The sequence below is a fragment of the Canis lupus genome, chromosome 1 (assembly GCF_011100685.1).
Source record: "Canis lupus familiaris isolate Mischka breed German Shepherd chromosome 1, alternate assembly UU_Cfam_GSD_1.0, whole genome shotgun sequence".
NCBI lineage: Eukaryota > Metazoa > Chordata > Mammalia > Carnivora > Canidae > Canis > Canis lupus.
Window position 1 is genome coordinate 28,991,056 of NC_049222.1, and position 22,712 is coordinate 29,013,767.

A 22,712-nucleotide genomic window follows, 5' to 3' on the forward strand; every position below is an offset into this window, starting at 1 on the left:
GGGGTATTATTTTTTCTAGCAGTGAATTTATCCATTTGAACTGTCTGGCCTGATTCTTGATAGAAAAGACAAGGATCCTTTTGATAATAACTAGAAAGAAGTTGGGATATGGGACTTGAAAATCACGTGCAGGTTAATATTTCCATCAGTCTCCTGCTCAACTGGTCTTAGGAACTCTTGAAAGCTAGATAGAGACCCTTATCTTTAGGTTTTAGAAAGAGTCTTTTAAAAAAAAGGAAAAGAAATAGTGTTGAAGGTAAACCAGGATCACACAGTATCATAAAGATATTTCTACTATCTTAGAGCTCTCTAGGATAAAAGCTGAAATTTTTATCACCCAAATTGGGACATAACATGTTAAAATTATTATGAGGGCCTGAAAATATAAGATTTCAATTCTGTCCAAAAAAATTCTGATGCCTTTTATATTTTGCCATATACTATCATTTATTAACTATCAAAGGGGATTTCAAAAAAATCAAGAAAATTCTATGTGAAATACAGTTCAACAAATTATATGACTTACCTTTATTCAATGCTTACTGTGACTTAAAAACTGTGCCAAGTGCTTTTGATGGATCATACGATTTACTCTGCACAATAGTCCCATTAGGCAGGTACATGATATCATTATACCAATTTTGCAGAAAGGGGAAAATTGATACTTGGGAAATTTGAGTGTTTTTTCTGAAAATAAATAGCTAATTAATGGCAAAGCTGGAGTAAGTCTTTTGTCTCCAAAGCAGAAGTGACTTAGCACTATCCACACCGCCCCTCAACTTCCCATGGATCACCTACTTTCTATCTGCCAGACAGTAAGAGCTCTCCACCAGATTCCTATTGCAGGGAGAGAGACAAAGGGGTTAGAGCCTAGTGGCTTCAAATGGGAGGGACTCTGTGAAATACTCTTTAGGGCATAGCTACAAAGTGTGATGGGAAGACAGAACTGATTCAGCAGACGGCTTGAGGGGAGGGGGCCTCTTGGAGGAATGGTCAACTGGGTCTTGACACTGAATGTTTAGGGTAGTAAAGCTGAAGGATGACACTAGAGGCGCCACGAGCTGGTGCACTTTGGGATTAAAACCTCCAAGTCCAGAAGAGCTGAAAACAGACTGTCTCTGTGGCCGTTAGCTGGGCACGGGTGTGTCATCACCGTCCTCCTGCTCTCAGATCAGTGTCTGGGGTGTATTTTCATTAAGCAGATAGTCTCTCTTTTGTAGAAATTTCTTCTGTAGAATAGCCACCTAGAACGTGACCTGGGTCAGAAAAAGTCTCTGCTGTGCATCAAGTTGTAGATGAGGAACTAGTATCACTTCAGGTTTTCAACTTCAAGAAAACAAGATTATGTTACATAATATATAAACTAAGCAAGACCTTTAACAACACATTATACTTAAAACCTTTGCAAATGTAGACTTTCAGCCTACCAAGAACCTGTTGGTCAAGACATAAACAAACTTTCAAGAAACTATGTGCAGATTTTCAGAGGATATACCTCTGCACTTCTTTCTGGGGTAAGGGCCCATAACTTACACTCCAATTTTAAAACAAGTTATAGATTCTGAAAATATTAAGAACCATGGTAATCAGTAAAAAATATATATGTATATATATACACACAATATATTGTGTAATATATATATTTTGTTTATGTGTGTATATATATATATATATATATATATACACACACACACACAATGTATACACACCCATGATACACATTTGGTTAATGAGAATCCAGTAGAGAAAATGTGCCAGGAATTATGTGGGCTGAGAACATACTGTGTGTGACTTTGCTACAATCTAGCCTTACTATAAATGAGATAAAATGGAAGAGAGCTCCTTCTCCCTCCTTTTGTTGGCTGTGCTCTTTTAATTCTAATAAGTAAGAAGATCACTGCAGAACACCCAGCCTGGAGATAAAGAGAGAGCCCGGGCAGCTGGAGCGAAGGCCAGGTCAGAGGGCTCCCTCCCATTGTCTGCTGTCTGGACGGGACTCACTAGCTGAACTGCCAACTCAAATTCGACATGAAGGTGATAAAAGCACTTCCACCTGGCCCCTCCTCTCATCAGACTGGAAGCCATTCAGATGTCCCTGGTGGACATATAGAGAAAGGAAATGTGAGATATGGAACCGAGCATTTATCTGCTATCCCTCTACCCTGCCACCCCACACACACAGGCTCAGCAATTGGGCAAAGTAAGCATTAAATTATGATAGGATATTGGTTATTACAGTAGAAAAAGGGATCACTTTCAGCTCAATTTCAAATTTAATTCCTTTTGATAGAGTCTACATCTTAACTAGTGACAGAGCAACCTAATGAATAAAATCATTAGTCATTGTTCCTTAACAGCGTAATATAATGTTTTGTAATATTAAATTCTATACTGTCTTACCGGTTTGTAATCACTTTTCTTAGTCACTTATCACAAGCACTTACAGCAGATTAGCATTTTTAACCATTTTTTGTTCTTAATGACTCTGAGCCATAAATAGGAAGTTGACAGCCAGAAGAAATATTCCTGCCACATGGCCCTATGACCCCTCCTCAAACAAGCAATAGCAAAGATTATACATAACCTCATAATTCCTGCAGTAGAAAAGGTGTTTTGGGGTTTTGTTTTAGTTTTTGTTTTTTTTAAAAGAATTATTTATTTATTTATTCATGAGAAACAGAGAGAGAGGGGGGGGGGTGGTGGGCAGAGACACAGGCAGAGGGAGAAGCAGGCTCCATGCAAGGAGCCTGATGTGGGACTCGATCCCGGGTCTCCAGGATCACACCCTGGGCTGCAGGCGGTGCTAAACCGCTGTGCCACCAGGGCTGCCCAGAAAAGGTGTTTTTGGCAAGGAGTGTGAAATTTGCATGAAGGAGTCTCAGATTGGATTTTTTGTTTCATAAAGTTTCTGCTGTTCACAGTGAGGTAGCTGGCATGTGGCCTGTCCGTGGCCCTCATCTGCACTCGGGCCTGCCCCTACAGACAGGTTCCTTGGTCTCAGAGCAGGGTATTGGGCAGATGCAGATCACACAAGGGAAAGCTGTCTTCCAGCAAGCAGGCAGTACAGGTGGCAGTGCTATTGCTTAATCAAGAGTGGAATGTTTAGAGCTCAGGGAGCCTCTGAGCCCCCCTGTGCTGGGGTGCTTGCAGCATTACATAGGGGACCACCTGGCTTGTTAGGGAAGAGCCCAGGAACTCCATGATCTCCTAGAGTCTTGCTTCCCAGTGTCAGGAGCAAGTAAGAATGAAAACACACACTATGCTCCTATTGTTTTTCTTCCTGTAACCTCTGTTTTAAAAGGTGTCATTAACTGACTCCTGTGGTACACCAGACTCAATTTATCAACATATTTTAATCAAAGAGAGCGTCTGATAAATAGCGGGAAAGCAACTTAAAGCTGCCTTGCATGATAGCATGATAGCAAATCTGCTCTGCCAGATTCTCTTTGACAAGCAGACTCTTGATTTAATTTGAAAACCTGTGTTGGTGGTTTATTAAATGCTCAATGTGATATTATTCAGGAACAAAGGGATTGTTTTGTTCTCAGAGTGGATAGTACTTGATAGCATCAGGGGAAACAGGTTTTTCCACAGGGGTTTTAAGAGTTTTATTTTTTCCAAATTAAAAGTCTAATAAGTTATGTTGCCACAAAGGTGGATATGTACTCTTTCAGCTTTAAGGTAAAGATTACCTCTAAAACTACAAATATAGAGTTTGGGGACATGAGAACACACTGTCAGTGGGATAATGCAAAAGTGCTGAGCCGATGCTTCTTCAAGGTAGACAGATGTGGTACCTAATGTGGGATTCCAAGCAGGGCAGGGATTTCAATGGATATTAAAGTGGTATCATCCTATGTGCGATCTTTAACCAGCATTTAGGATGATTTTCATCTTCTTTCAATCTACCTTTTTCTGCTATTGGTTTTTGAGCCACTATGAAAGCCAGATGAGCCTGTTGGAGCAGAGCCATCCCTCTGCTACTGAGGACACAGATAACTCTGGCCAATTCCAATGAAGCCCCAGGATGTCCCCACCTGCTCACTGCAGCCTTTCCGCACCAACATTATCCTCTTGTCTACACACAGCCTTGCCCGGCTCTAACCCTTCTTCCACTGTGCAGCCAAGATGAGTTTCCTGAAACTCAAATATGACCCCATAGGTGACTGCTTAAAACCCCATTGCCCTCAGGATCAAGTCCAAATGCCTTAACACAATTTACAAACCCTGTTGTGATCTGGCCCTGCTAAACTTCCCAGCTTTGCTCTCTATTACTCACCTAGTCCTCTATGCTTCACCCAGTCTGAACTACTTTTCAATTCCCAAACATATCACTCATTCTTTTATTCATTCAACAAATATTCATTAAGAGCTTGATACATATCAGGTACTGGGAATATAAAAGATGAACAAAACAAATAAAAAATCCCCACTTTCTACTGGGCGGGGAAATAACTGAGTAAAATATGTAGTGATTAGAAAGTGATAATTTTTAAAGATTTTATTTATTTATTTGAGAGATGGGAAGAAAGGGAGAAAGAGCATGGAAGGAGAAGGAGAACCAGACTCCTTGCTGAGCAGAGAGCCCAATGTGGGGCTCGATTCCCAGGACCCCGAGATTGTGACCTGAGCTAAAGGCAGATGCTTAACCAACTGAGACATCCCAGCGCCCCAGAAAGTGATAATTTTTAATGATAATAACTAAAACAGGGAAGGAGAATATAAAATATCCCTCTTGCTTACAGGTTTTTGCACACATGCTCTTCAATGTGCTGATTTTAGTGAAATATATTCCTCTCCACTGACTGTACTCGGATTCCTCTCTACCTCATATCATTTTCCTGAAAGCTTTCTTTTTCTTTAAAAGTCCATTTTCCCTGCTCCTTCTATAAAATTTCTCAGCTCTGGGGTGCCTGGGTGGTGCCTGGGTGGTTCAGTAGGTTAAGCACCTGCCTTTGGTTCAGGTCATGATCCTGGAGTCCTAGGATCAAGCCCTGCCTGCCACACCCCCAATCCTCCTCACTCCCACCCAGGCTCCCTGCTCAGCGGGGAATCTGCTTCTCCCTCTCTCTCTACTCCCTCCCCCTGCTTGTGCTCATGTGCACACACTCTATCTCTCTCTTTCAAATAAATAAGTAAATAATCTTAAAAAAAAAAAAAAGATTTCACAGGCCTTCATTACTTACCCTGTCTTAGACACAGTGTTCATGTGTCTAAATTACCATTGCCTGGTTGGATTTCCATACACAGCCCCCCACATCATCTGCAAGCTTCTGGTACCTACCTCCTTCAGGGCTGTATCCTCAGCATCTGGCACAGTCCTGGTGTCAGTGAATATTTGTTGAGGAGTAGGAGGCCTGCTAGAGGAGTAAGTAGGAGGATGGACTGATGGAGGAACAAACTGGATGCATGCAGCAAGAAAGACAGAACCTGAGTAATACTGAGAGATCAGGAATATTGGCAACAGCAAGGACATACAGAGACTCTGAGTGGAGATCTGCCAAGCAGAGGCAAGGGGGTTCGCCAAACTAAGGCATGTGCTTCCACTGTCCACTTCCTGTTGGTTAATCCTTACTACACAAAGAATGAAAAGCAATGATTGAAAAATTCTTTATAATCATCTTGTTTATCTTGGAACTGACAAATGCTATCTGATAAATGTTTTTCCTGGAATCATTTACTTGATCCTGGCTATCTGCAAATGAGTAGTGGGAAAGAGCCCATCACTGTAATAATTTTAAAAATCTCTTTGGCTTCCACCTAAATCTAAGGATTTCCCAAAAGAAGACCCCAAGTCTGGCTTCCTTTGGATATGCCAAAAAAAATTAACGGAACTCTTTTCTTTTTACAGTTATTTAAGCTACTGAAATTTTAGGATTCAGAAATTAATTAGCCAGTATCCATTCAACTAATATTTACTTGTTTAAGTGACACTTATATATCCTGGGGCACAAAGATAAATAAGATATGCTCCCTGTTCTCAATAGCCATCATGTATGGCAGGAGTTTTCAGACTAGGCCTGAGCGCCCATGGGGATACATGAAGATTTTCCATGGGGTACACAGGCAGGAATAGTGCTAACAGAATCCATTTTGAGGTCCTTAAACCAACCTGCCTGGAATGTGCTTGCAGGGCAGTCAAGCCAGTTCTATGTTTCTCTTATTCTCACTTTGCAAAAGAAGAACATATCTCTTACCCATTCTGTAGACTTCATATGACCTCAACTCTACCAATATTGCATGTTGTCCACAAAGGAGCAACTAAAAATATTAAAGAAAGTCTCCTATAATTGAGATATTATAACTTTCCCAGCCAACACATAAATAGATGTATTGCCAGAAAATATTTATTCTTAAGCACGATTTTTTTTCCAAGTTTGCAATTTACATGTATTTTGATCAGTTATTACTAATAACAATTGCATTGTAAGCTCGGCTGGGAAAATATTTACTACTCAGAGCCCGATGTTAGAAATATTTGTTAAATTAAATACACAAATACAAATACAAAATACAAATTAAAATTTCAATTTGTGGACTTATTTTGGTTGCAGAGAAACATGATAAGATGATAATAAGAGAATTTCACACACAAAAATACATAAAATCAAATTCTTTGGGGAAATAGAATGGGAATATAAGTTCTAGAAGAAAAAGAATCAATTTAAAATTCTAACTCAAAGAATAAATTATTCAGATCAAAACATTGAAAAGGTCTTTCATTAACTTTTCCAAGGTGATATGGAAGACAATAAACTAACTTTAAATTACTTGGTGTCAGGACGCCAACTCAGCAGTTGAGTGTCTACTTTTGGCTCAGGGCGTGATCCTAGGGTCCTGGGATCGAGTCCCACATTGGGCTCCATGCGTGGAGCCTGCTTCTCCCTCTGCCTGTGTCTCTGCCTCTCTCTGTGTGTTTCTCATGAATAAATAAATAAAATCTTTTTTAAAAAATTACTTGGTGTATTAGCGACTGAAGTACAGAAGTTTATCTCTATTCTCCATCAAAGAAGTCTGGAGATTGGTAGTTCAGAGCAGGCACAGGTGCCTCACAGAATTAAGAATGAGAGGACCAAAGATCCCTTTAGTTCTAGCAGCCGCCATCACTAGGGTGTGACACTTGTCCTCATTGGCCAAGATGGCTGCCGGAGCTCTAGCTATTCCTCCTGCATTCCAAGCAGTAAGAGGGAAGAATGGGAAACAACAAAAGAGGCCTTTGTCAGAGAAGTCGGTTCCCTTTAAACAGGCTTCCAAGAAATCCCACACAATATTTCTGCTTATATTTATTTAATGAGTCAGAATTTAGCCAACTGATCCCACCTAACTATAAAGGAGGCTGGAAAATGTTCTCTTTGAGACAGCCATGAGACCATCTAAAAACTGACGCTCTATGGATAAGGAGAAACGGAAAACAGATTGAGGGGATGAACACCCAGGAGTCTCTGCTACACCTTACGTTTTTTACAGCGGAGACCACCAGAATGATTAATTCACGTGGTCTTTCCTTTTATGTAACATCCTCTTTCCAGTCTGTGATTACTACAACACTCATGCGACTATTTTATTTTCCTTTTGTTGTTGTTATTTGGCTATTTGATATCTCCACTATGATGTCCATGTGTCCAACAGATATCTCGAACTCAACATGTCCAAACTGAGCTCCTGTAAACCCGTTCCACCTGCAGCCTGCCCTTCCAGGTGCTCAGGCCAAAAACATTGCAGTCATCCTTATAGATCCAGGTTGCCCATTCCCACCACTTCTACCTCCGCTATCCAAGCCTCCATTAGCTATTGCCTGGATGACTGCTTTTACCCCCAAATGGCCTGCTACACCTGCTTCTACACTTACTCCCAACCAAAGTTCACTTTCAACATAGCAGCCTAAGTTATCTTATTTGAGTCTTATTTCCTTCCTCCCAAACTCCTGCAGTGGCTCCTTATTTCTCTGAGTAGAATCAAAATCTTTATAATGGCCAGAAGGCCATACATGATCTGGTCTCTCATTGTCTGTCCAACTTCTTATCCTAATACTTCCCCTTTCACACTCCCTTCTACCTCCAAGCCTTTGTTTAAATCTTACCCAATTACCTTAGCAGCCCCACTTCCAAAATCTCTCAAATTCCCACTATTCTGCTCTATTTTTTTCTTCTTTCCATGCATTGACTGTGGATGATGGATGCATTTTTTCAGAATTAAAGTTTTTATTCTGTTTATTATTTTTTATCTGTCCCTCCCCAGCCCTGCCACCACTAGTTCCTTGTCTGTTTTGTTTGTTGATATATTCAGTGCCTAGAACATAGTAAGTGTTCCTTATATTTGTTAAATGAAATCAAATAATTTGTTCAGCAACTTATTTTGCAAATTAATAGAAAGCACTTTCTCTGTGCAAGGCTCAGAGTGGAGTAGCTACAAAAGGAACAAGACAGGTTTTCTACTCACATGTAGCATATAATCTGGTAAGTACATGAATAACTTTAATATACCTCAATGGCACTGAATCTTAAGGACTCAGGACTTGAAGAATGCCCAAAAAAAGAGCTACAGTACTCAGAGCAAACCAAGTTTGCCTCTTACTGGAATGATTCCAGTGGCGTTGTGGATGGAGTATTTGAAGTGGACTTTGAAAGACAGGTGATATTGATAAGTAAACACAGAGAAATTGGTGTTTGAGGATTCTAAGCCACCTTGAAAGACATGAAACTAACAAAAGAACACTGAAAAGAGGGCAGCCCCAGTGGTGCAGCAGTTTAGCACCGCCTGTAGCCTGGGGTGTGATCCTGGAGTCCTGGGATTGAGTCCCACATTGGGCTCCCTGCATGGAGCCTGCTTCTCCCTCTGCCTCTCTCTCTTGTTCTATGTGTCTTTATGAATAAATAAATTAAAAATCTTTTTAAAAAACACTGAAAAGACAATCATATATTAATAATTTCATAATTATGTCAATAATATGTTACCCTCTTATCAATGTGGCATCATTTATTTGGACTATAAGAACTTTATAGGAAAGGAGAGATAATGATATTCATTTGTCTCAAATGTGTAGGAACGGGATGCCAGTTCGAGACAATTTTCTGAGAGCATTGAATGCTGAGTTAAAGAGTTAGGGTTAATTTATCTGATAAAGAATTCATGTAGAGTTTGGAGCAGGGCATGAGAGAAAACAGATGGCATAATCATACTGAAGTTAGGTGAACTCCTTGAATTAAGGGCAGCAATTTTGTCTTATTAGTCTTTCATCATAGCACCTGGTATATTAGTAGGTGCTCAAAAAATATTAGTTTATATTTCAACCAATGATTTGACGAGATGGTTAAAAAAAAAAAAAAAGTCTAGTGAACAAGTCCCATTCTGGCCACTGTAGGAAGGATGGATTGAAAGAGGTTTGAATTAAGGATAATAAAGCACTGAAATAGGTTCACTTCAGTGAAAGGAAAGGATGGGCATAAGTGACGCCATGCTAGAAGAATAGGTCTCATCAGATCTGCAGGCTAAAAGTGGCTGAGAGATTAATTCTTCCTCAACACAACTTAAATCTACTCAACTCTCAACATTCCAACTACAGGATTTTTTGCAGTGAAACCAAATTTAACGGTAAATGCAAAGATTCCAATGTGGGGTTAGAAACTAACATCTCATTAAAACAATCAACTATAGACTTTTAAAGCAGCAACTTACAGGTAATTTTTGGAAAATTAAGCATAATTGCAGGCATTCATCAGTTTATAAATGTCAAGCTTCTGAATGCTTGGATGTGGCCACACAGAGGAAATTCTTAGGAGGCAGCAAGGGGTGTGTGCAAAGCTTCGGCCTTGAGAACTGGCAGGCTTGGGCTTAAGGCCTCCCTTAACCACTCACTAACTGTGTGGCCCTGCAGAGAAACCTGAGATTGTAGTATCTGTGAGTTAATGATAAAAATAGTAGAGAGTTATGTGAGGATTGAATGAGATCATGTAAATGCCTGGCACAGAGTAGGTGCTTCATAAATGTTCATCCCCTCTGCCTTCCTTCTCTTATTCTCTGGAATCTCTGGAACTACCCCTACTTTCAACACAGTTCTGGCCAAAATATACTTTTATTTATAATGACTGCTCGATGAAAATTTGTGTTTGTAATCATGTGTTCTATTGTCTTTTATCCTGTGCCAGCTTCCAGGCTCACTCAGTTTCCTTTCCCAGAGCTCAACTCCAAATATGGTTTCACCAGCAAATTTCCCAAGTATCCTTTTATCCTGTCTTCAGGAAGATTATTAATGAAGGTGTAAAATCAGGCTGGCATGAGTAACAATGCTTAAGGCAATCCTCCAGACACTTTTGTCCTACTCAACAGGGATATGGTGTCATTTATCATTAGGTCTTGTTACAATTTTCTGGCCTCTTGAAAAACTTTTTCATGTCCACATCTGCAGGAATGAATCTTGTAAGTGAAGGCTTATGAGCAACTGGATTAAATGTCATGACAGTATAGGACATCTGTTATATCACACTAACCTATCACTCTCTACTCTCATAAATCTTTACAATCAAAACAAATTAGTCTGGCATGTTATTTCTAATAAACATTCTCTTTTGTTGTGTATGGCTCATGCCCAAAAGGAGATAACAGACTAGTTGATAAAAGTCACCAAATCTCATCACCAGTTCAAGCATGGTCAAGTGGTGAATAAAGAATAAATAATTCCTTGGCAAGGAGAGAAATGAAGAGCAACAAAGCAGTCTATACAAGATGCTGCCTGTGAAACTCATTCTACAAAGTCTTGGAGGGAAATCATTATCTGGTTTTAAAACCAAGAACAGTTGAGGTTTTCTTGAACTTGCTTTTTCCTAATGACCCTAGACTATATCACTCATGGGGCAGGGGGAGGGGGGTTCTCTGCTCCCATCTGCTGAAGAAGAGCATTGCATGTTACAGTAGGGCATTGGGAACACAATGAAGGAATAGTTTCCAATCTCTCTCCTGGTTCCATTTAGTCTCTATATTCCTTGCTTCTTTCCTCTCAATTTTTGTTTAAATTGTGACAAAATGAACATAATATAAAAGTTCACTCTCTTAACCATTTTTAAGTGTACAATTCAATGGTATTAAGTACATCGCCACTGACCATCTCTAGAACTCTTCATCTTGCAAAACTGAAACTTTGTGCTCATTACATAATAATTCCCTATTCCCCCAGCCCCTGGCAACCACTCTTCTTTCTGTCTCTATGAATTTGACTGCTCTGTACCTCATAAGCAGAATCATATAATACCCTATCATTTTTAACAAATGCTATCTTCCTATATTTTGTGGAAGTTTATAACCCCATTTGAAACAAAATGGAGAATAAATAAATAAGAAAAAAAAGCAAAAATATTTCCTGGGGACTAGAAGCGTTCAATTCTATAGCCATCGAGTCAGTGGCAAGGTCATAATGCTTGCTAGTTAGAATAAAACACAATGAATTGTAAGAAGTAATTGTCATTTAAACAGTTAGCTAATGTGTACATGAGCAGCATATTTAAGATAACAATAAAGTCAAAGGAGAGATGGAACATGGTAGAGGTTCCCATGAAGGAAGAAATATCAAGATCACTGAATAAGGAAGTAACTGTGGATTGAAACTCATGCCTAGGGGTGCCTGGGTCACTCAGTCAGTTTAGCGTCTGCCTTCAGCTCGGGTCATGATCCCAGAGTACTGAGATCAAGTCCCATGTCAGGTTCCCTGCTCAGTGGAGAGTCTACTTCTCCCTCTCCCTCTGCCCCTCCCCCAGTTTGTGTTCTCTTTCTCACTCACTCACTCTCTCTCAAATAAATAAATAAAATCTTGAAGAAAGAAAAGAAACTCATACCTCAAAGGCTAACTGCAATATACTGATTAGGTTATTGATAAAGCCACTTCCATGACAGTGGTTCTCAAATTACAGTTAACAAAAATTACTCACCACAAACCTACCAAATCAAAACTGTATTGACTGGGACTCAGGAATCTGAATATGCACCAGCTGCCTGACTGGTTCAGACACAGAAGGTTCTTACCAGCATTGAGAAACAGCAGTGAGTGCAGTAGATCAGAGGCCTGCCTCGGTTCAGTAAAGTAGTATAATCTTCGATTATGTTATCCATATAGCTGCATGGTATCCATTACTACCTATTCTTACCTGCTTCACTTTTTTCTCCTACAGTGAGTGCTACCCGACTGAGCTACCAAAAATGGGGATGGTGGCCGGAAAGAATGACCCACCAGGGTCAGCAAGCACCAGCCCTGACACTGTCCCACCTCCCACCACCATTATAAGCCTGTGGTTGTCTTGTATTTTTCTCATCTGCATCTTTGTCACCAGCTATAAACTGGCTGGAGGGAAAATAATGGCCTCAGTGAAACTGTGTTCGGTGTGGAAGATCAGACTCTGACTTCACTCTCATTTATAGCTTTAATTTTCTTTTTTTCTAGAATATGTCTGTGCTGGAGAATCACCACTGGCGATCTACAATCGGCATGCTTCGAGAATCAAGGCTTCTTGCTCACTTGCCAAAGGAAATGACGTAAGTGGTGCAGAGATGAAACGTACTAAAGTCCACGCGTTAGAGATAAGCCACTTTCTCTAGGGCATGCTCGAGACCCCAGGGTTAATGGCAGGGAGCCAGCCGGCTGGGCTTCCGGCCTGCGCCTGCTTGTCGATCAGAGGAGATTCAGTGTCAGTTACCGCAACCCAGAATCTGAATCTCTCTGTGAGCTGTGAAAGGCCCTTGGATAGTCGTCTGTGGCCTAACATCAGAAAGAAGGATAATAAACAGCTCTCAGCTTTCACACTCTTCAGCATCAATGCTCTGCTTTGTCAAATTCCTGTCTTTTATGTTAGCAACATTGTCCTTCCATGAAGCTCCAAATAATAAATATTTATCAAGAAGGAACACAGGAGATCTCAAGCTAGATTTAAGACTAGTTCAATAAAGTTTGTTTTGTAATGGCCACTCTTAGCAAAAGTAAAAGTCAGAAATTCTTTTCTGAAATGTCTTTTGTTAAGTAACTGAATTGGCCCCAGCCTTTCTTTGGCCATTAATATATCTATGTCTCTTGCATTTTAAACAGAAGGGGAAATACTAGTTTCCTGGTCCACTGTTCGTTACCCCAGGGATTTAGGCCAAGTCCTATTAAATCCAAGGCCAGTACCCCATTTTCCACATGGCCCCTCGTTAACTGCTGTAACATCTTCCAAGGCCACCACTAATTTTGAGTTCAATTAAATGTGCAGAACCCAAGATAGCTAGAGGAGAGTAGATAGATAGATCCCTGCACCTTCTTTCTGAAGGGTGCATCAGTTAAAGTCAAGTGCTAAGTTGCATCTCCACAGAAGAGGCAGTATGCCCTGGGCTCCTACATTTATTCCTGGCCCTGTGATACTATCTGGTGCTGTTTCCAAGCACCCAGAGTAATGTGACATCTGCAGGAAGAATTTCAGTTCTGATAGCGTTTTTACCTCCTAGAATGCAATAAAACCAATCATCATGCGTGGATTAAAAACCCATGCCTTTTGCTAGGACTGTTGCAAAGAGCAAAAGAACTAAATACAGAAGAACTAAAAACTCGAGTAAGAAATCAAGTAAGAAGGAGAAGAAAGGAGGAGGCTAAGTGACAGGGACAGCTAAAGAAAGAAAGAAAAGAAGGGAAAGAAGGAGAGAGAGGAGACAGAAAAGAACAAACCTAAAGGACAAAAGAAAGGAAGGACTCAGGACCGGATTTGTCTCTGTAATACTGCCTTAATCCTGCTGGTTGCTCAGTTATCTTCATATCCTGAGATTGCCTACTCATCCCTATGGATTCCAAAGAAAAATGCCATGTTTGTTACGTCTTTGTGGGATGCAGCATTATAAATCGCTTTTGTAGGAAGAATAATTGTTATGCAATAATATGAAAATGGATGGGGGGGACGGTGCAGGGGTCAGCGCTTGCACTCAGCTAGCTGCCTGTACATTCGTGTTCTCAACCTGGCTGGGGACTACAAATATTTACTTTATGCCTATTCATTAAACTCTGTGTGCTCTATGCACTCTACAGAATAAAAAGGTAGAAAGTATGACACCATATACCTAAAATGTGGGGAGCAAAGGAGTAAAGAATAGGTCCATACCCAAGCAACCATCAACTTCATATAGACTGCTATCTGCAGAAGATGCTATATACCAACCTAAGTATATTTAATTTTTAAAGATTAATTTTCAAAATAGTTATAGATCTTTTCTACCGATTACTTTCTATGTGTGAGGTAAAGCTCTAGTTTGCTTATTTTTCCAAAATATCTCACCTGCCCTATTCCATTTGTCAAGTAATATATTGCTTGTGCACTGGTTTTTAATGGAGCCTTCATTACCCATTATTCTTTTTTAAGTTCCAGTATCTGTCTCCGACCTGTTTTGTTCCATTGGTGGATCTTTCCATGCCGTAGGATCAGTCACTATATTGTCTTCCTTATTATTACTGTCACTATGCCCTTTCTCTTCCTATGCCAATCTGAATGTTTGAGCTGGTTTCAACTCTTTAAAAGCACAACCCAAACTCCTGTGATTCTATCAGTCTTATTGCATCCCACCGAAAGCATGCATTTCTAGTTGATTTTCAGTTTTTAAACCCAAAGTTACCATGGAAACGTATAAACTATCACCATTTTGTACACCTAAGGCTTCAATCACACCGTACAGTTATTAGCACACCTCCTGTCCAAAGACAGAAGTAATAGTGGGTGAGAGACTCCTCCTTGGGCTCAGAGGGACAAGACTCTGTGAAACAAACAGAATCAAAGGCAGAGATGAGATTACAAGCTACTTGATGGTGGCAGAAGCAATCACCCTCCTCAAAAGGATTTGCTTTGTGTGTGTGTTTTCTCTTTCCCTCTTGTGGATGCAGACAGGATATTGAACAGCAGCTGGGCTCCTTGATCTTGGCAACAGACATCAACAGGCAGAATGAATTTTTGACCAGATTGAAAACTCACCTCCACAATAAAGATTTAAGACTGGAGGATGTACACGACAGGCACTTTATGCTTCAGGTAATCAACAGCCACTACAGAGGTGCCATCTTCGCTGAGTAAAAAATTCTTAGGGGCATGACCAGTCATTTTAGCACACGTGAAAAGGAGTATCCCCATGGTAAAAGTTAGAGCCATGGCCTAATTTATCAAAAGCTCTGAGACACATGAAATTTTTCCATGGTTTCCAAGTAAGCAAAATGGGAGTTTTGTGTTATTATGTTCCTGATGTATCACCTTTCCTTGTCTGGTAGCTGCTTTACCACAAAGTTGCCCCACTGGGCAATTGTATGTGGTAAGAATCTACCACCGTCTATGGTTTGATATAATAAAAGTGATCACTGTGATACCTGGGCGACTTTAGAAATACTGTTTCTGGGACACAAAATTAGATGATGTTAACCAGAGTAGGAACAAAATTGAAAAACAAGTAACCTTCCTTCGTGTAAAACCTATTTAATCGAACCCTGCTTTACTTTCTTTTACTCCTGAACTCATATGCTTACCAGCATGTTTATCTCATCTTACCAATTTTCGACGCCAATCAGTAAGTTCTGTTAAGCTTAATTGAATGAACTGAATCGTATCGGGCGCAACTCTTTCTGCTTCATTGCACGGCAAGAAGCCCCTTGGAACATGAGAACAAGAGGATGAGTGAACCTCAGAAGTGGGAGTCTGACCTGATGTCCAAACCAGAGCCTTTTTCTCAATCTTGTATCTTGTCTTGTCTTTTTTTCTTTCCTTTTGGCACAAAAGACTGGATGGATGGACCCTGGATTCATCTAGATAGAGCAACAGTGTTTTGTGTTCCATGCTTTCATGGTGCCCTCTGTAGCTGCCCAGAGTGCTCCATTCTTCCTAGGAAATTCCTCCCTCCCAGCTGTAGCACCATATGTCTCTCTCCTTCTTTTTTCCCAAACTAGTCTTCTAGTCTCTGAGTGCCACAGAGATCCAGGTATCTGGTTTTCATGACTCCAGCCAAGTTAGGAGAGGCTGAAAGAATTGGCCCAAACATTTGAATTTCAGAAGGAAAGTTCACTGAGGCCAATGAATTCCCGACGGGCAGAGCCTGGAGGGGACTTCTGCCCCTTACCCACTCCAACACGTACTGGCATCTCCATCAACCAGGAAGTCAAGAAACAATGACATTTGTAACTTAATATGATTGGGGCTTTCCCAGATGCTAGCACTGCCAGTGATTCTGTGATGCCAAAGAACAGGATCAAAACAAACAGACAAGGCTGGTAGTAGGTGGGGCCCAGTACCAGGAGCCAATCACAGCAGTTGGTGGTTAAGGGAGAGAATCTACTTTTCTGGGAATTCAAGGTCACCCTCTAAGAGTCAGCACTATTAACAAAAGCTGGCATCCCACACTCAGGACAGCAGGAGGGAAGCTTTCAATTTGCCTTGTGAACAACACACCCCAAGATTTGGTGTGACTTAGCTCCCTGGCTGGTGGTCTGAGCTTGCTTCTGCTCAGACACAGGCACGAGAGCACACACATGACTGAAGTGATATCCAGAGTCTGTCAATGTGGCCACTGTGAGTGAGGTCCAAGTGATCTCACTTGAGCCTGGCTGGGGCCCTGCGGCTTCCCTGCCCACCAGGGGTGGAGCGATGGAAGGAGCCAGGCCACGGCTTTCCTTGGCCTGCCCACCGCAAGCCTCCTCCAGGAAGCTGTGTGTCCTTGGACGGTGGCTCTTCACTCCTTCTCAAAGCTATAAAGTGGGAATTCTGAATGAAGGTTTTGTGCAGTGGTGAGTAAGGGCTGTTTCCTGCAGAGGCGCTCTGTCAATGCGGGCTTGGTACCATGAGGCGACTGGCGGGTGGGATGACAGCCCTGGGAGCTGAGGGGGCATTTGCTGCTGAAGGATCGTCCTCTGATCATCTCTCCCCTCCCTGTCTTTCTCAGATTGCCTTGAAGTGCGCTGACATTTGCAATCCTTGTAGAATTTGGGAGATGAGCAAGCAGTGGAGTGAAAGGGTCTGTGAAGAATTCTACAGGCAAGGTTAGTAGTGATCTGACAGCTGAGTTTTCACTGCCCCTCTTCCTGTTAGGCATTTATCCTAAACAAACAGGAAATGGCTAATCTAGGGTGACATTTGTTCTTTCATCAACTCTTATTATCCTAACCTTTCTCTTTAACTCTCTTACAAACCAGCCAGCCCTTTTCTGGAAATTATTTAAAAATAAATAACACTGTCTTACTCTGAAAACAGGTAGTAATGAGCAAAAGTGGGAGATAAATGTGTGTGTGTGTGTGTGTGTGTGTGTGCGCGCATAAAATTTTTTAATGGCTTCCCTCTGTGGATATAAGAATGTGAGGGACAGCTCGATTTGTACTCTTTCATTTTAATGAGTTTAATGCAGCCTAAAGGCTAAATGCCTATTTGAGGTCAATGTTTTCTGCTCTGATGGGCCTTAGACTCCTCCCATATTTCTTCCCCTGGCTTTCTTAAATAAAGTGAATAATGAAACAGAGCACAGCTGACCAAGAATTGAGCTCATCCTCTCAAACATATTCAGTGAGAAGAGAAATGGACCCCAGTGAGGGTATAATTTTTAAGAGATTAACTTCATTCAGAAATAAGGCTATGAATGAGTGAACAGGATCTTGATGCTGGGTGGGATATGGGCCTTTAAACATAGCCTTGTTTCTTCAGGCCTGGTTTCAATGCTCAGGATGTTTGTGCAGGCACAACAGTGCCCTGATGTTAGTGACAGGATCAGGTTTGAGAGTCTAAGGACAAAATAAAGCCCAAAGTGTCCCACATACCAGCTCTGTGAGGAGGTCAAATCGCAACAGTGAGCCTTTTTGGAGAAGCTTCCATCGAAAGATGTGTCAGTGACATCGAGATAGATGGTCCCAAAGACAGAAGACAAAGCATGATTGGGTTCATGTAGGGCCAGAAGGATCTGCTCACCCTCTCTATTGCTCGGAGCAAAAGTGCTCACAGAGTGCCCATAGCTCTATATGACTTCACTTCAGTTGAGTGTGAGTGGTTAGAAGTCAAAAGATCAGTTCTTATTGCCCATGATATAAAATCTCCACCGAGAGAAAACAAAAGGAAATATGATGAAATTGGGACAGGAGGCTTAGATCAGATAAGTATTTTCTTTGTGATCTAGAAAATATTGAAATAGCAGCATGAGAGAAAGGCTAAGATCCTCGTGCTTGGAAATCAAACGATGGGACAGAAAAGAGATTCTACTCTGTCCCTCTTGGTTTTGACTCAACCATGTGCTCCTCTTGGCACTGATTGCAATTTAACCCTTTCCTTTTCTTAACATTCTATTTGAATTATGAGCCACTTGAGGCCGGGGCTGTGTCACATGGGCAGATAGAAAGGCCCACGGAGCTGGCGAATTGAAGTTATCAACTACATGGAGTGAATAGGATCACCCAAGAAAGGGAATCCATAAGATCTCTTTACCAAAACTGGCTGTTGTCCTAACAATACTTGCACGTGCTCCATTATAAGACAGAACAACCTAGAACATATGTAACTCTGACCACAAAAGGTGAGCCTCCATGCACTTTGCCCTGGCATGTCTCCTGGCAGAGAAAGGAATACAGAGAGGGTATGTCAAGTCCTTTTTATTTAATAGCGTTATGGTTGAGCAGAAGTTCTGTCTGTTTAAAAGGAGAAAGAAAGACTGGACTGGTCAAACTGCCTATCCTCTCTACTGAATTAATTATTTTTAATTTTATAAGCACAATTTGTATGATTTTGGTTCATCTTGTTCGGGCTTTCAGTTTAGGATATGGGTTTCCAAAGACTGCTCATAGTCCTAGCCAAAGTATCTTTAATGATTCATGTTGCTGAGCAAAGGAAAACCTTTAAAATTAAGGGTGAAGACTTAGGGAGAAAGGAAGATGACATCCCATGAATTAGGAAAATAGCATTAGGAAATAGCATTAAATTCTGGGACATAAATTATGATTCTGAACATCATCCAACTCCCTCCCCTCCTTGTTTTAAGGAATTAGAATCTCTGTCCTGTTGTAACCACCAATTGATATCTTCTCAATCAATCAAGATTCCCAAAAATTTTATTGAACATCTGCTTCCAGCCTTGTCTAAACTTTAGCAAAACTGTTAATTTTCCTGTGTACAAAGGCCCATGGGTTGGGGGGGGGGGGTTGTGAAAGATAAAAAGAAGTATCATTTCATAACCTCATAATAGGGACGCCTGAGGGGCTCAGTGGTTGAAGCATCTGCCTTTGGCTCAGATCGTGGTCCCAGGATCCTGGGATCAAGTCCCACATTGGGTTTCCCACGGGGAGCCTGCTTCTCCCTCTGCCTATGTCTCTGCTTCTCTCTGTATCTCTCTCATGAATAAATAAAAATGGAATCTTTAAAAAAAATAACCTCAAAATTTACTAGGCAGTAAATTTCCTGGAGGAGCAAAACAATGCAAATTTCCTTTTTGTATTCTCTACATTGATTCAACAAAGAATCGGAAATGTACAGTGCTTTATAAGTATGTGTTGCATAAGTAAATGAATAAATGATTTAATTGGATGACCTTTCATGGTGGAGGTCACAGAAGAAGATCTGGTGCTGAGGACATAGAATCTGAACTGAATGAGTTGGAAGATGTGCAGTGTCTTATATTTTCCAATAGGATAGCCATGAAGCACATGTGACTAGTTAAATTTTAAATAATTAAATATAATTAAATTTAAATTTTAGTTCCTCAATTTTATTGATCATATTGCAAAAAGCTACTATGGTTGGCAGTGCAGAGAACATTTCCATCATTGCAGAGTCCTGTTGGACCCTGCTGGTCTGCAAAGGGAAGAGTAGAAATGGACAAAGGCATTGAAATGGGGACCTACTTCAGAGAGCAGCCTGGACCATAGAAAGTGAGAATGGAGGATTTGTGGATTTGTACACCAACCAGGCTCAAGTAGAGAACATGACAATGACAGTCATCTTAGAAAGTGCAATTGAGGCAGCATATATAATTGAAGTAGAAGAAATACTGAAGGAAGAAAACTAGCTAAGAAGCAAACACTAAAAGTGAGTTATTAATAAGCTAGAATGGAGTCAGGCAGAGTGTTAGTAGGGGATAAAAGACACTCCAAGAGAGGAATAAACAGGATTTGATGCCTCAATATGGAGGCTAAAGGGAAGGAAGAAATCAAAGACAATTCCTCCAAAGTGTCAAGCCTCACTGAAAAATCACAATTAACAGAATTATGGAGGTAAGAAGTAAAACTCATTTTAATATTAGAACTCATTTTAATATTAAATGTTGTCATGCCCTGTTCTCAGAAAGCTATCATCGTCTGGCTTCTCTGAATTCCTCAGGTTAAGCTGGACTGATGTCCTCACCTCAGTCTTAAGAATAAACCAGGGTCCAAGGGTCCAAGGGACCACAGGAGGCGTGGCTACAGGCTTAAAGCAAATGACAGAGGGTAGCATCTCATAGGTTCTAGCTCAGCTGTTAAGTGCAGACACTTTGGAGCTGGACTTTGTAGGTTGGAATCCAGGCTCCCCCCCTTTACTAGCAGTGTGACAACTTGGGTCAAAATATTTACCTTCCCTTCATCTCAATTTCTTCATCTGTAAAATGGGTTTTACAATGAAGATGTTATGGGGAGGAAATTAATTAACATATGTAAAATGCTTAGACTAGTCCCTGGCACACACTAAGCACCATATAAATGTTATATTTATATCTCCTCTAGTTGAGAGGTATATATTCACAACTGTGAACTTAACTAATGTTTCTGAGCACCAGCTTCTCTACTGATTAATCAGACTGTTTGTCCCAATGCAAAATTTACCCATAATTTTTCACCCCTGAAGGAACGACAATATATTCTGATAAAGCTTTACATGGTACATTTCTTCTTTGCTCTTCTAGCTGGCAAAGGCATCAAAGAGAAATATTTTCCCGACTTTTATACTTTTTTTAAACTTTAGTTACATGAGGTGCAGCCAAGTCAGATTAAAGGTAATAACCTTTATTTCTGCTCAATACTATAGCTACAGATGGAGATGTTCCTCAAGTGAGATTTTCTAGCACCTCACCCCCACTTCCTCCCTACTTACTATTCCTGGTTGTCCAGAGGAAACCAGACCAGGCTCAGGCAGAGTGAAAGGCAGGGGGAGCACAAAGAGAACAAAATCAGTTCTCTTAATCTGTAATTTAAAGCCAGAACTTCCATTTCATGTAGGAAATTGTTCATTACTTGTATCCTTGCTTTTATTGATCTTGGTCAAAAGTTTATTCTAGCTCCAGAGCATACCTATTTACAATGAGCCTATTGTAAATGGTCATTGACAGTCATATTTTTAAATCTTCATGGAAGCTACCAGAGCAAGCAGGTGCTAGGGAGTTCCTCATGATAAAAGGCAGTGAACGGTAATTCCCAGAATAACTTCTTTGAACTAGATCGCTAAAACTAGCAACACTCATTTTAACAAATTCTAGATTATCAATGTGTCTTCTTCTTTCTCCTTAGGGGACCTTGAACAGAAATTTGAACTGGAAATCAGTCCACTTTGTAATCAACAGAAAGATTCAATCCCTAGCATACAAATTGGTGAGTTGAATTCAGTTTTAATTTTTTTTTCAGTTTTAGTTTAACATAAATACTTTTGGCACCTCTGCCAGAGTCACAAAGAAAAGAAGATCTACACACAGCCTTTGAAAAATCCAAACTGGAGGTTTAATGAATGACTGAGTCCAAATAAACACCCTAATCATCACTAATCTACTAGGTCATTGCCAACTGAGAAATTATGAAAAATGGAGTAAAGGCTTTGTTACAGACTCTTAACTAGTCTGTGTTAACTTGGTAGTTCAGAATCTAATCAAAACCCAATAGAGTAGAAGGGAAGTAATAAGAATCAACTCTTTGCTGCTGAGGAACAGATAAGTTCAACTCTGTTTAGGACTTGAAGAGTAGGAAATTGGCAGAATCAACCTTTGGGACCCTTCCAATCTGCCCCACTACCCTTTGTCCCCAATGCAATTCCAAGGGCCCATGCTCGGCAAGCCATGCTGTCCCTGGTGGTCCCAGGGGCCCCATGCTTCTCAACTCTCCACTTCAAAACTTACTTTCAATCTTATTCTCAAATGTCAGTTGCAGTAAACCATTTAATTGTGGTGCCAATGTATCCAAAGTAATGATTACTCTAAGTTACGAGTCAGATCATTAAATCAGACTATGGAAATTTTAGGCACATAGGAAATATTTTTGATCTAGCAAGAATTTCTATCAGTTCTTAAAACACTCTACCAATTCCATCTCCATTAAAAGCAAGTCATTCATTTCCTTGCAGCTCCTTCCAATTAAAACCAAACTCAGAACTTTAATTCTTTTACTCATAAACTATATCCCTGACATGTACCAGTTCCCACAGATCTCAGAGAGCTTAATGCACTCACAGGGCTGCAGACCTCTGCTAGGCTACAGCTGAAAGCCTCTACTTGGGAGGGAATGGGGCATTGGAAAAAAATAAGCTGAAAAGTAAGAAAAGCAGAGCAAGTTAGTCAAATAATAATATGCTTATAATCACTAAGAGCCAAATCTAATCCACAAAAGAGTCATAAAGTCATCCCAGGAAAGAGAAACAAAATTAACCTAGTTACAACGATTTGAATGACGTATGCAAATATTCAAATAGATACGTTCAAATTATGGGATTACTGGACATCTATTTTTTTCCAAATTGCCCTTAGTATTGTTA

General features: G+C 40.5%; 1 protein-coding gene across 3 annotated transcripts in view; it reads left to right on the forward strand.

Moving 5' to 3' along the window:
* PDE7B (phosphodiesterase 7B) overlaps positions 1-22,712 on the forward strand; it is a 307,910-nt gene that overhangs the window by 278,075 nt on the left and 7,123 nt on the right. For all 3 annotated transcript variants that reach the window (XM_038526108.1, XM_038526109.1, XM_038526107.1), the window contains 4 exons: positions 12,428-12,519; positions 14,879-15,023; positions 16,915-17,011; positions 21,482-21,562. In XM_038526108.1, coding sequence (XP_038382036.1) covers positions 12,428-12,519; positions 14,879-15,023; positions 16,915-17,011; positions 21,482-21,562 — 415 coding nt within the window. The remainder of the gene's footprint in view (positions 1-12,427; positions 12,520-14,878; positions 15,024-16,914; positions 17,012-21,481; positions 21,563-22,712) is intronic.